This window comes from Podarcis filfolensis (assembly GCF_964270895.1).
Source record: "Podarcis filfolensis genome assembly, chromosome: 9".
Taxonomy (NCBI): domain Eukaryota; kingdom Metazoa; phylum Chordata; class Lepidosauria; order Squamata; family Lacertidae; genus Podarcis; species Podarcis filfolensis.
In genome coordinates, this window is record NC_139610.1 from 36,608,108 (window position 1) to 36,622,182 (window position 14,075).

At 40.6% G+C, this 14,075-nt stretch overlaps 2 protein-coding genes across 9 annotated transcripts in view; one reads left to right on the top strand and one right to left on the bottom strand.

The window, feature by feature from the left end:
* Positions 1-14,075, top strand: part of SPMIP2 (sperm microtubule inner protein 2) — a 35,587-nt gene that overhangs the window by 15,118 nt on the left and 6,394 nt on the right. For 3 of the 6 annotated variants that reach the window (XR_014552168.1, XM_083631406.1, XM_083631402.1), the window contains 2 exons: positions 5,533-5,647; positions 9,875-10,364. Coding sequence is in view for 5 of the 6 variants with exons in the window: in XM_083631406.1 (XP_083487532.1) it covers positions 5,533-5,647; positions 9,875-9,943 (184 nt within the window). In the remaining variant the exon portion in view is untranslated. Of the gene's footprint in view, positions 1-5,532; positions 5,648-9,874; positions 10,365-14,075 lie in introns of those variants that run through there. The other 3 variants (XM_083631404.1, XM_083631405.1, XM_083631403.1) reach the window with 2 other exon arrangements.
* FNIP2 (folliculin interacting protein 2) overlaps positions 8,657-14,075 on the bottom strand; it is a 44,719-nt gene continuing 39,300 nt past the window's right edge. For all 3 annotated transcript variants that reach the window (XM_083631064.1, XM_083631062.1, XM_083631063.1), the window contains one exon: positions 8,657-11,440. In XM_083631064.1, coding sequence (XP_083487190.1) covers positions 11,362-11,440 — 79 coding nt within the window. In that variant the 3' untranslated portion in view covers positions 8,657-11,361. The remainder of the gene's footprint in view (positions 11,441-14,075) is intronic.

The following is a 14,075-nucleotide window of genomic DNA, read 5'->3' on the forward strand; positions in this document are numbered from 1 at the left end:
GAAACTGTTCTTAACCTGAAGCACCACTTTAGCTAATGGGGCCTCCCGCTGCTGCTGCGCCGCCGGAGCACAATTTCTGTTCTCATCCTGAAGCAAAGTTCTTAACCTGAAGCACTATTTCTGGGTTAGCAGAGTCTGTAACCTGAAGCATATGTAACCTGAAGCGTATGTAACCCGAGGTACCACTGTACACACTTTTTTGTGCCACCTTTTATTCCAGGCCTTTTAGTAACTGTCAGCATTTTAAACTATGGGTAGGCAAACTAAGGCCTGGGGGCTGGATCCAGCCCAATTGCCTTCTAAATCCGTCCTGCAGGCAGTCCAGGAATCAGTGTGTTTTTACATGAGTAGAATGTGTGCTTTTATTTAAGATGCATCTCTGGGTTATTTGTGGGGCATAGGAATTCGTTCATTCCCCCCTCCCAAAAAAATATAGTCTGGCCCCCCACAAGGTCTGAGGGACAGTGGACCGGCCCCCTGCTGAAAAAGTTTGCTGACCCCTGTAATTTACACCATCTTAGAATCTTCTATCAACCATTATTTTAATATTGTTCACTGGGAATGTTTTATCTGAGGAGGATTTTTATTTACGCATGCGTCTATGATTGCAAGATGGATTCTGTTGTTAATTGTTGACTTGTGTAGTTTAGTCATGTTTTAGATTTGGTACAGTACTTGTTATATTGTATGCTGTTTATTGGTTTTAAACTGTAAGTCACTTACAGGCTTTTCTCCATGGGCAACCCAAATTTAGTAAATAGCAGCAGTTCATTATATATATATTAATATGGCAGATGGTATTCGTGAGCAATGCATGCAATTAAGCAAATCTTTAAAGAGAACTGATTGCAGCAATTTATTTATTAAATTTATATCCCACCATCCCTCCCAAAGGATCCCATGGCAAAATGTTGAAGTAGTGTTTTGTTTTGTTTTTAAAAAGAAATTCTTCTAACACCTGCAAGTCTTTGAGTTCTTAAACTGCGCTGTGACATATTGAGACTGACTGGGTGGAGAAATTTGTTGTTTTGCTTCCTGCATGTATGGATAACCAGATGGATGAGGGTTGGGTGTTGTTGTTAGGCCGTTGTTTTTTGGCATTCTGCTAAACAGAGTGGCATGTGATGTGTTACTCCATCTTTCAATGTGTGAGCTTTTCATCCACATTAATTCATTATTGTAAAATTGCTATCAGAATGTGTTACTGCATTTCATGTTTTGAACAGCTTAAGAAGAGGCAATGAGACAAATAGAACGTTCTGTTTTCCTTCTGCAAATGGGCTGAATAGTACACGTAGTACACTCCCATTTAGAAGCACATTTAGGGCCAGATTTGTACCTTCCCTTTCATCACTCACTGAGATTGAAATCTTGCACATAGGCTTCTTTACTATAGACAGGCTTCAAAGTGTGGGCAGTGCCTGGCAATATGCCCAGTGCCCAATGCTGAAGATGGGATTCCACACCTGACCAATAACATGAAGCTGGTGATGGTTTGCACTTAAATCAGGATTGAAAACCAGGATCAGACCGCAGTATGCAATCCTGGTTTGAGCAGAACCATGGCTTTTGCTAACCATGATCAGAAGCGTTCGATCTCAAAATGAGCAAACACAAAAGCCTGAAGTTCATGCTTGCTTGGAATGCCAAAAAAACATGGTTTGGTTTATATCTGAATAGCTCCAGAGAGTAACAGTATTTCAGGGTCAAATGACACGTGGTACTGAATAGGTGGCATTAAAAGGAAAACTGCAAATAGAAGCAAGAGCTGAGAGCATGACAAGGGGGGGCGCGTAATAATTTCCCTCACATCTCAGACCTACCAGCTACATCCAGGTGCTATTGAACATTTCATGGTGGAAGGGAGCTTATATTTATCATGGGAGGAAAGCTTTGATGGGCGATTTTTCAGTGGGACTGCAGTGGGCAAAGGAGGATTAATCCTCACTTCTCATACACCACGGTCCTGATCATGCTCCTGTGGCTATAGTAAAATTAATAGCCGTAGTTTAACAAACAAATAGTGTGCCCTTCTGCCCTTCAACATTGTTTCCATTGCATGGAATACCTACACAGGTAAGTGCTTTTCAAAGGCCTTTGTCGCCTTTCATGTTCCCAAAAGCTGCCAAAAGAGCAAAGCTGCTCTAAAGTTACACAAGATGGCAATTAATTGTCACAGACTACGGTGCTAACAGCATTGATGTACGGTAATTAAGGTAAAACAGAAAAGAACTACGGTGTTTGTTAACAATAAAAAACAGCTGCCTTTGCTACTTCCGTAGCACTGGCAGAACTTTTTGTTTCATTTTGTAACACACACACACACACACACACTTTCCTACAGCACTATAAAAGGCTACAAAACAGGCAGGAAATTGAAACATTCAGAGGAATGTCCTCAGGAAATACGATTGCTGTGAATATGTTAACACAGCCACTTAATATAGGCCTATCTAAAAAGGTTTTTTGCCATAATTACTATTTACCTCCCTTTGCATGTGCATTATGGAGATATCCCAACTCCACCAGTGGCAAGGACAGTACAGGAATGTCTCCATGCTGCATTTATTAGTCATGTAAACACAGAGTAGCTATTTTCAGTTTCCCCTGGCAGAACAAGCCACCTGGAGTTTATAGGAATCATTAATGCTGTTAGTAGAACATCAGTAGTAATTAAAGTCCTTTCCAAGCAGGACTTAGCAATAAATATGAAGGTTTTTTTATCTCCCAACCCTTGTAATGCCAGAACCAGAATAATGAAATATGCAAGCGTAACAGTTGTGATTATCTACTTCTATTGCAGCGAGTTAAGGAGCAGCAATGAAGAAAAATGAAAAGCAGTTGCCAGTCCATTAACTTCTCTGACCATGACAGGATTTTTACCTAGGAGTCCCTGGTGCAGAGGCCTTATTTCCCCCACCCAACCCCCAACCCTTTGGGGAAGCTGCTTTGAAGAGGAAAATAGGATTTGCTTAGGTTGCATTACCTCAGAGTAATTTGAAGCCCAGCTGGAATCTGTAAGTAGCAATCAGCATTGTGCCTGTGACATCACCATGGCACTGAGACATCCCTTCTCTGCAAACAACCGCCCACCCCAGTCTAGGGCAGTGTAAATGTCATTTGTCAGCGTAGGAAGTCATTAACACAGACACACGCCACAAAAGTGCAACCTTAGCTTTTGCAGATGATCCGCACCTGAGTGCAAGGTCGGGCTTCTCAGATGCAAAGAAAAATAAAATGCATACACAGAATGCCAATCCCCACCCCTAATAAGTCCCATTAAACATCTCGTTAAATGATAATTAACTTTAGTCAGCATCATACTGGGGCATGGTGTGCTCTCCCTTCATTCCCCTCCTTCAGAAGTAGGATGAAGATTAGCTGCAGGAGATAAATGTCTTCAATATACACCCTACTTATACATGGCTTATTTTTAATACCTAACAAGCCTCGGAAAGCTAGAATTCCCCCAAACCTTCGCTAGTATTTTGCTCTGAAAATTCACCAGTTGGATTTAAGGCAAATGAGAGTCAGTTTCTACAGCCACCAATAATTATTTCTTACCATGTCCTGAGGGGTTATTACCTCATGCTCTTTCCTACATAGAACGTTCACCAGGGCTGGCCCAAGACGTTTTGGCACCTGAGGCAAACCACAAAATGACATTTCCTCCCCTTAGCAGGGAAGAAAGGGTGAGTGAAGAGCAATATCAGGAACGGGAAGGGAATAAAGATCTATACTGGGAACAAGAGACCAGTAGCACCTCCTATTTGCTAAGAGGCCGCTGTGGCAGCATCGGCCTTGTGGGGGTCAGATCTGGCTTCTAAGGAGAATGCTGCAGCTGTTGTTGCCACTGCGGCAGCAGCTGGCGCCACATTCCTTGGAGGCCGGATCGGCAGCCTGTGGATTCAGCCCCCTGAGACAGTCACCTCACCTTGCCTCAGGCATGGGCTGGCCCTGATCTTCACATTACGTTTACTTCAAATGTGTAGTGGTGGTTTCTTTCTTTGTTTTTGTTTAAAAAGCAAATAGTATATGCAGGGAGGGGGTTTGATAATTATGAAGATTGGAGCACATGAGTAAAGGAAATTTAATTTTTTTGTCCCTTGCTGCAGTCATGAGGAAAATTCTCCTTTGAAGGTGATATTTGTGAGGGTAGGGGAGGACAGAACCCCTCATTGCTCAGTATTCACATTCCATCCAAAGGATTATGTACCCCTGAAAGTGAGTGAAGCCTAGTTAAAATTTCTTAAGAAATAAAGGGGTGAAGTACAGCAGAAACTGAATGACAGAAAATAGACGCAAACCTCCTTAATTTACATAAATGTCTACACGTTTCAAATTTTCATTTTTTCTTGGCACATTGTAAAGTGCAGGATGCGCATACTGATAATGAGCAGAACTGCCTGGAACAGAGGATATCAGTTGTGGGCACCTTCCATGCTATCAGTATTACCTTCCTCAATAATAAAGAGTGCGGTCAAAATTTACCACATCCTTTGATTGAAATTGGGTAGGGCCACTGCTGTGCTTTGGCCCCTGCGGGAGGGCAGTTCCAGTCCCTCAAGTCAGTCAGCAGGCCATCCCTGGAATAGACACAGAGGTCTTTTAATAACTGGAGATCTTGTAACAATAGACGTAATGGACAAGAAGTATATTGCTCCATAGCCCTAACACCATGCCATTGCATCCCATAGCACAAATACAATATAAACATCGCACAGGCCTAGAGGAACATTTCCACTGAATTTACTTCATGAAGTGGCTAAAAGAGAGTGCCATTATGCCATTAGACCAGTTTGTTAGCTAGCGGGACTATTCCGAAAAGGCAGAATTAGTGCTTTTGTTCTTTATTATGGGGTTTTAAGAACGTGACCCTAGGACACTCTTAAACCTTTTACAGTTCCCACAGCCTTCTTTGAAGGCATATATGTAAGCTAAAACTAATTCTCTCAGGGAATACTCTTGAACACTATTATTTCTCATTAGGGTCAGGGATGGCAAGAGGCCTGTTTGGGACAGAATATGTAAACCTTCAGCTTTAACCTGGTATAATATGCCAAATGTTTGGGAGACATTCTCACACACTTCTGGCCTCTTTCCGCTCATCTGTGACATGATCTGATGTGCTGGCTTTCCACTGCTTCGAAATGGAGGGTGGGAAGGTTTTTATCACCCCAAGTCCATTGCTACCAGGCAGCACTGCTGTTAATGGCATCTAAAAGGAAAACAAATTACACTAGGCAGTGGTTTGAATTGGTGAGATTTCTGTCCCCCGACAGTGCTCAGTTTGTGTGGTGAGAAATGGAATTCATTTTTAAAAGGTGAGGCAAACTTGACACGGCAAATGTTAAAAGAGGCATTAAGGAATAAAACCACCCTCCCTTGACCCAGATGTCAACATTGTACCATGCAGTTTCAGTATCTATATTTTTATTTAACTATATTTTCTACCCAGCAGCATTGTACCATGTCAAAAGGTTTCTAGCATGTTCTTTCTTGCGTGCTGACATCATTTTTTCTGAATTGTAGTTTGAGGATGTATCCTGCCCCTGATCCACAATACTTGGGTTGGGCAGACGACCCAAACTATCATCCTCCTATGATGACCTTGGATGGATCAGAAACATCACCTCGTCAAATGGAGGTAGGGTTGGTTACAGGTTTCTTCTCTTATCATATAGGGAGTTCTACGAGCAGCACAGATGCCTGAAACCATTCAGCAATTAAAAATAATCAGATGGAAGTCAAGGGATGCATCTCAACAAGATCTGAAATCAACCAGACTTACTCCTGAGTAAATATGCATAGGACTCCACTATTGTTGTTGTTGGCATCCTTCTTGTCTCAAGAGACAATGGAGTGAGCCTCCAGGGGTGAAGTCAAACCGCTGTATTAGCAGCACCAAAGTGATCTCCCCAGGGCACAAGCCTGGGCAGCATGTATGGAGGTGCTGGACTGCCCAGACAACAAGACCCCCTCACTATCCAAAGAAAAGTAGAGCAAGATGTTTGGCACCAGCTTGGCTGCAGCAGTTGCTGCAAGGAGGCATAAAAGGCGCCATTCAACAGTCTTAGGGACTCCACTCTGGATTTGTGTAGCATTTATTCCTTAGCCTTTTCTTCTCCCCAAAGATATCCCACAAGTGTCACATTTAAATGCATCCTGCTTAAATTAGTTACTATATTACAGGACTGCCTGTTTATTCTCGGTACAGGAACTTCTTGTTAGCGTCAGCATAGAGGGCTCCCCCCGTCTAAGGACTTTTGGCAGATTGTTGTAACACTGAATACAAGAAATCCAATTTAGCTGAGATTACATTTATTTTTAAAGACTTGACAGGCAGTCTCTCCTAAGCTTCCTTGTACTGTCTTGACCTTGATGAATTCCTGACTATATGCAATTCATTACCTTCGGCTAGCTCTTATAAGACCACTTCCTCAGTCCTGAGACTCAGCAAGAGAGACAAGTGCCTATGACTTGACATGTTTTACAGGGTAGTTTGCCAGCATGCAGATTACCAACATGTGGTAATTAAGCTAATTTTGTGTGGTACTAGAAGTAGGTCAATGCTTTGTACTTTGCATGCTTGCCAATCCAATCAGCCATCAGGCCCTCCCCCACCAACACACACAACCATTCCATTTTGCATATTTTAGTTCCACTCAGTCAATCTTCTTTCATGGATAAAAGTAAACACGCATTAATAGCTAAAAACCTGATCCCACTCAACACCTCTTTTATTTATTTGAATTTCTGAGCTTAAACTGTAATTCTTGCAAGTAGTTGCTTTTATGTGAACTAAGACTGACAATCAGGACATTTCTATTTTGATTGTCTCTCGCTGCGTTTAAAATAACCTCGTGTTTGAAAAGCAAGTAAGGGGTCATTGCATAAATTAGATTTATTTATTTTTAAATGGTACTCATCAAAGCTTAGAGGATTTTAATGTTTAAACCACTATTTTATCTACCCACCATAATTTTGTTTTTGAATTTTGCTTTAAAGAAAAACAGCGCCGCTCACTTGGCAAATGGCCATAGTACATGCTGCTGTAGGTGATCACAGAGAGTTCTCTTGCAAGGTTGTATTAAACTGCATTCTCAGAATAAGTCATGCAATGGATGGTGACCGATAAAAGATGTGGTAGAATGTTTGCCCCAAGAAAAATCCAAACAATTTAGTAAGAAGGCCACATGTAGTTATGCACCTGGGTACCTGTGTGAACACCATGGTTTTTTCAGATTAAAATGTCTGAGAGCTGGGCACGTTCAGAAACTACATGGTACAACCCTTTTTAGACTGTACCACTTAAACTTTGGAGGTAGGGATTTAAATGTCACACACACAAACACAAAAAATAGCATTCCACATAGAAGAATAACAAAGCTGTGAGAAGGCTATGTGATAATTTGTATGATTGAGTTGTTGTTATTTTGCTTATGTATTTTGTGGTTTTATATTCTGATTTTATCCTGTGAACCACCCTGAGACCTGCAGATATTGGGTGGTATATAAATTCTAATAATATTAATAATAATCCATCTTTCCCCCAGAACCAGGGCTCGAGGTGGCTCACAAAAACTGAAACACAAGTAAAACACAGATAGCAAAAAACATATAAAAGATAACTTAAAAAGCAATTAAACTATAACAGAATTAAAATGATGTAAAAAGATTTATTAAAATGCAGATAGCAAAAACAGTGCAGCACTATTAAAAAGCCCTTTCTTTAGAAGCAGCCAGTTCCCCCAAGCCTGCTAGAATAAGGGAGTCTTCAGCAGCTGGCGGAAAGACAGTGAGCAGGGAAGCCAGTTTAGCCTTTCTAGAAATGGAGCTCTGAAGTCTGGGAGGAACTATTGAGAAGGCCCTCTCCCATGTCCTCACCCAACTCTTTTTTCCATGCAAAATTTTCCACAGGCAGGACAGAGATATTTCAGAGTGCCAATATTCAAAATACTTGATCCAGCTGCAGTTTGAAGTGGTGTGGCCTGGGAAAAGGCTGTACCCTGTGGTTTTTCTGAGCATGACATGAACCCCAGTCCTTTGCTGATCAGAGCTTATCCCTTCAACTAGATCCTCAAGTACCATTCTGGCCTCTGGCCCTTGAGAAGATTCAGTGTGCATGTCAGGAAACTTAAGAGCTAGTAGGAACATGTAGAAAAGCCTTGGCCAAGGATATATTTCTTAATAAATACTAACTTCCTTTGCATGATTCAGGTTTACAGAACGTTCAGGAAATATTTTGTAAGACAGAGTACAGTGGTACCTCGGGTTAAGTACTTAATTCGTTCCAGAGGTCCGTTCTTAACCTGAAACTGTTCTTAACCTGAAGCACCACTTTAGCTAATGGGGCCTCCTGCTGCCGCTGCGCCACCAGAGCCTGATTTCTGTTCTCATCCTGAAGCAAAGTTCTTAACCTGAAGCACTATTTCTGGGTTAGCGGAGTCTGTAATCTGAAGAGTATGCAACCTGAAGCATATGTAACGCGAGGTACCACTGTACTCCCATTTGTTAGACATTAGTAAAGTGTGAAGACCCCTCTGCGAAATTTTGCTAAACATCTGAGACTATGAACTCCTGATTATAATATTTCGAACTGTTTCTTTTGGTTTTGAATATGTGTCTCAGTAAAGACAATATTGTCAAAGAGAGATTTATGCAATCCACTAATGAAGTGGTTTTCTACAATTTATTGCACCAATGCCACAAAGAAATTGACAAATGATACTGTACAATTACAGCCCAAATTAAGAAGTTTCCACAGTTTGACATTAGAATCCAGTCAATAAAAAAAACCCCAAACACTATTTGCTTTTCTCTCTCTGAACACACACTTGCAGCAACACACACACACACCCTTCTCCTAGTACAGTATATGTTAGTTCATCTGTTCCAGGTAACATGCTTTATTATATAAGCTTGCTACACTTAAAATATGGTCCATATGAATCGGAAGAAGTTTGCTCCTGCTTAGGAAACAAAGAAGTAGACATGTTTGGAGGGGAGGACAGCAGAATAATATTAATACAGCATGAAAAATAAAACGTTTTGGAATCTTGAAGATTTCAGACAAGATTCCTTTCTCATTGCCACTTTCAGTGTTTCTCAGGTACATTCACATTACTTTAAAAACTATTAAAAATATCAGAACTAAAGCATGCTTATGATAAAAGGGTAGCCATTGCAGTGTATCACCAGTGCAGTTTTTGCCCTCTCAAATGCTACAGCACAATCTTTCAGAAAATTCATGACATGTACAACTTTTAAGTTGCCCCCTACTGGCAGCTTAATTCTGTCAACTGAGGTAGTTTTTTTAAAAAAACGGAAGGATAAAACACATTATATTTTCTTAAATATAGAATGAAGCTACTTTTTCTAAAACGATACAGTTGTTAAAGATCTGCATGGTTCTTTTAAAGGGGAAAAAAGTATATTATGATTTTATTCTGAGATAAAAGCAAGGGTTGTTAATTAATTTGATCCCTTGACCATAAATAAGTACAAGAAGGGTATCTTTAACCCTTGCCTTTGTGGTCTTCTCTGTCAAAAACTGGGCTTCATTCATTTGGAAGGGAAGGTTTCAGAGGAAAATTGATTTTTTGAGCTAATTTGCAATAGAAAGAAAGGCAGGGAACAGAATAATGCTGCTATGGATAACTACTAGCTTCTAAAACAGGAATGACCGTATGATTAAGTGTTGTCATGAAAGTATTGGCAGGGATGAATAAGCAATGAGACAAAATGGAAAATCTGACAAGCCCCAGAAAAAGAAAATTATTAAATCGGTATTTGGACAAACATTGCATCCAATTGCCAACACTGCTTGGGTCAGTTGCCAAATATGACAAAACTTCTTTCTACTTCCATTTAGCACTTTCAGTCCAACATGGGAGATTGCACAATGTGCCAACCGGGAGTCTTTCAAAAAAATTGTAAGTAGTTTTTGCTTTCTTGCTCTAATTTCACACAGTCACCTGCAGAACTTGGAAGTTAAAATGAAGTCACAAGATTTATACTGAACCTTCTAAGAAAGCCCTGGGTATAGGGTTTGAAACCAAGACGAATACGGTCCTATGTGTACAGTTGTATAGCAACACAGAAAATTGAAAGAGAGCTCATGTTACTAACTTCCCATTTAAAACCACATACATTTCTCTTTTAGAATTAAGACATACAAGAGAGGAAGGCACCAAGAGGCTAGTGCAAAACGTTCTGTGGGATCGCTTCAGACACTTGAGAATTATCATAATGAATTGCTGTCACTGTTATCATGACCACCTTCCCCTCGCGATATCCTCTCTGAGATTTCTTCTGCGTGTTTCATCCGTCCACTTAAAGAAGTTGATCCTGCTTCTGCAGTGTGCTGAAGAGAGATCTCTTATTCACGGGGCAACAGATAAGAGTTTATGTTTTAAAACCAGCTACCCAGAGTTGATGCTAATGGGTGCTTTTAATGTTAGTCCTACACAAAGTAGACTCAGTGAAATGAACACAGTTTCATTCATTTCAGTGTTTCTAATCCAAGCAGGACTAGGATTGATACAAACCTATGTCCATTATCATATCGGTTCTTAGGGTTCAAACACGAGCTTTTTTGAGCTGGTTGTACATATGTTAGGATGCTCAACCTGTAAGACCAGAAAACTGGAAATTCAAGATGTGGCATTTGCAACAAGGTAAGTTTGCAGTGGAGATTACTACTACTTTCTCCCATTTTCATCTAGCTGTGATGCAGGATCCAAAACTTCCGTCTCCGCCAAGAACAACCAAAAACAACACTTCCACTCTCGGGCTGCTTTGTCCATTTTAAGAGCCAATCAGCCACACAACCAGATTGTGGTAGCTGACTTCCAACTTCTTGTTCCATGGAGGTTTGATGAGCTAACAAAAGAGAATGGGCATGCATACGTACTCCAATTCATCACCTTGTCCATCCAAACACAGGAATGCTTCTGTGCATACAGATTTGCTTACTGCTCCCCATTTGGGTGGGTGGGAAATCAGAACAAGACAACAATAGTACGGAAACCATACTCAGAGTTGTTGTTTTTTTGTTTGGCTGAAAACTATGTATAAGTAGGGAATCCTCCAATAGTGTTTAATTCTTTTGTCCATTAAAATACAAGGATGCATTCTTGATTAGTTTACTCCAAAAACAGTATAAAAACCCTGAATGTCTTTTATATTATGTAAACTGAAATTCCGCTGGTAAGCGTCCCGACAAAATGCAGAAGAGGAAAAGTGACAGAATGAACTGTCACCTGTGGTCCTCTGTTCCCCCATCTCTTCATATTTGCTCTCTTCTGCGCATCCCATCTGCTTTACTTTGCTAGGGAGTTGTGACTTCAAGTTTTCAGCTCAGAGGAGTATCTGAGCAACATATGGAGAATGAGTACTCGCTATAGCAGCCAACAGCGGCAAATCGTTGGATTCAATCCTAGAAATTAAAAAAAGGGATGTTTTTCAATATGTAAATTATAGCAGAGAATTGAAGTACCTAATTAAAAGCATTTCTGAACCACTTAATATTTAGAAATCTCTAATGAGATGCTAAAATACAACATAAAAACCAGAGATGCAACATAAAAGCAGATAAAGACAGTAATAACAGGGTCCAGTTTTATAGGTCATGGAAAGCCTGGGCAAAAAGATGTCTCTAAAATGTCTGTGGCAACTGTCAGAGGAAAGAGCATCCACAATGCAATGAAGAAACATGCCTGTTTTACCCTGTGTTATTCTGTAGCAAAATTTCTCCAGATGATCAAGTGAATTTAAAAGTCTATAGAGGGACAGGTAATAATAATAAAATAATAAATTTTTATTTATACCCCGCCCTTCCCGGTTCAAAAACCAGGCTCAGGGCAGCTAACAACAAATTTAAAACACTTAATTATAAAAGCAGCATAAAATACAGTATAAAAACATGAATAACAATAAATTCAAAAATCAAAAATCAATTAGATAATCTCCCCAGGGCTAGCTGGCTGAATTGGTACTACTTGGGCCAGTGAGGCGGCCAGGGGAGAATTAGCTGTGGGGTCTCAGAGCGGGTGATCTTCATAAAAGGGGAGGGGGAGGGAAGAGAAGGGAAATAAAAGATCAGGCTGAATTCAAATTAAAGGCCAGGCGGAATAGCTCCGTCTTACAGGCCCGACGGAAGGAGGTTAAATCCTGAAGGGCCCTAGTCTCATGGGACTGAGCATTCCACCAGGCCGGAGCCATCACTGAAAAGGCCCTGGCTCTGGTGGAGGATAGTCTGACTTCCTTAGGGCCCGGGACCTCTAAACTATGGTTATTCATGGACCTTAAGGCCCTCTGCGGGGCATACCAGGAGAGGCAGTCCCGTAGATACGAGGGCCCTAAGCCACAAGGTGGGCTTGCAGGTAACCTGGTGCCAAATTGTTTAGGGCTTTACATGGTGGTTGATTGGAAGCCAGTACAGTTCCTTCAGTGGAGGTGTAATATGCGCACATCAAGGTGCTCCACTCAAACACCTGTTTGCAGCATGCTGCAGCTTCCAGATCAGTTTCAATATGGTCAGGGTAGGAGGAGGGACAGAAAAGACATGCTGGTGAATGGTCATATTTGAGAAACTAAGGCCACAGTCCTATACTCACTTCCTCAGCAAGAAGGGACTGCCTTTGAAGATGACTTGGAAACTTCAACTGGTCCAAAAGCCTATTGTATCAATATGTTTGATTATTTTTATTTTTGTATTTTATTTTTAGTTTAAAAATTATTAAAGTGACATTAAAAAAGTTAATTCTACCCTGCCCTGCATCACATTTCCATTTCCAAGTTGACGAGCCAAGTAGCACATGATAGTCTCAGGAATCACCCTACCAGCAAGAGGAGAAAATACTGTTTTCCCAAAAGTCGCTCAGACTTTTCTTGAATGACTTTGGCAAAGGAGCAAAATGAATCTAAACAAAGACAAGGTTGGGGGCAGGGAAAATCGATGCTTATGCGCAGCCAAGCAACTGTATGGATTAGGGAGGGTCTCGTGAGAGCAGATATGGATTACATAGCAAAAGCGGAGGTTGTAGTGATAGATGGCCCGGTAACAAGACCCAGCGCTCTAGCAACACAAACCTGCAAAAAGGCCCCGAAACAAGGTTAAATGTTCTAATTCTATTATTCAGTGTGCTTTTAGGAAGACCATTTGGTGAATGTCTCTGATTCAGGTACAGTAACAGAGAGATGGGAAAGTTCAGCACTTCCCTGCTCTATAGACTAAAACAAAAACATTTCCTGAACTAAGGACTGAATTATTTGACGCTTTAATCATATACTTTTTAAGAAGTGCTTTTTAAAAAGCATTAGATGGCAAACTAAATAGTGCTGCTTCTCATGAACCTCCTTATTTATTGTAAATAATGGACAGTGCATTATAGACTAAAAACAACCACCCTTCAATGTTATAAAACTGGGACAGCTTACTACAGAGTGATTTTATCTTTATACTCACCACACAGTAGCCTTCAGACATAGATATAGATATGGTCTCCTTCCTCTATATTTGATTTTAACTTACTTGCATTCCTTACATGCTTTACCAAATACATTATTATTTACAAGATAACCTTATGGCAGAAAACTGTTCAAAGGGCAGCTTTTTTTTGGGGGGGGGGGGAACTGCTGTAAATAATCCATACCAATGGATAAATATATAAGCATTGAGAAAACTATGAAAGAACCATAAACTCACAATGGAATGAAAGCATATCTTACTTTTCTACAAAGGGAAGACTGCACACAGCCATTGCACAGGAGAGCATTCCAAAAGTTTGGAACTATGAGAGAAAAGGCTCTTCTTCTAGTAAGTTGACCTTAATTCTCTAAGGAGAGATGGGGAACCTGTGACACCTTCAGATATTGTAGGAACTCCCACCAGCAAGCCCATAAACAGGGACAAGGGTAGAGGAGATATTCTTTCAGTGAACATTTTTAAGTGAACCAACCCAATTTGCCACCTCCTTAATACATAAATAGGATCATAAATATCATTCAGAATGAACGCTTTTCCAAATTTTGTGATACATCTCATGGTTCAAAATATGTACCGTGCTGTG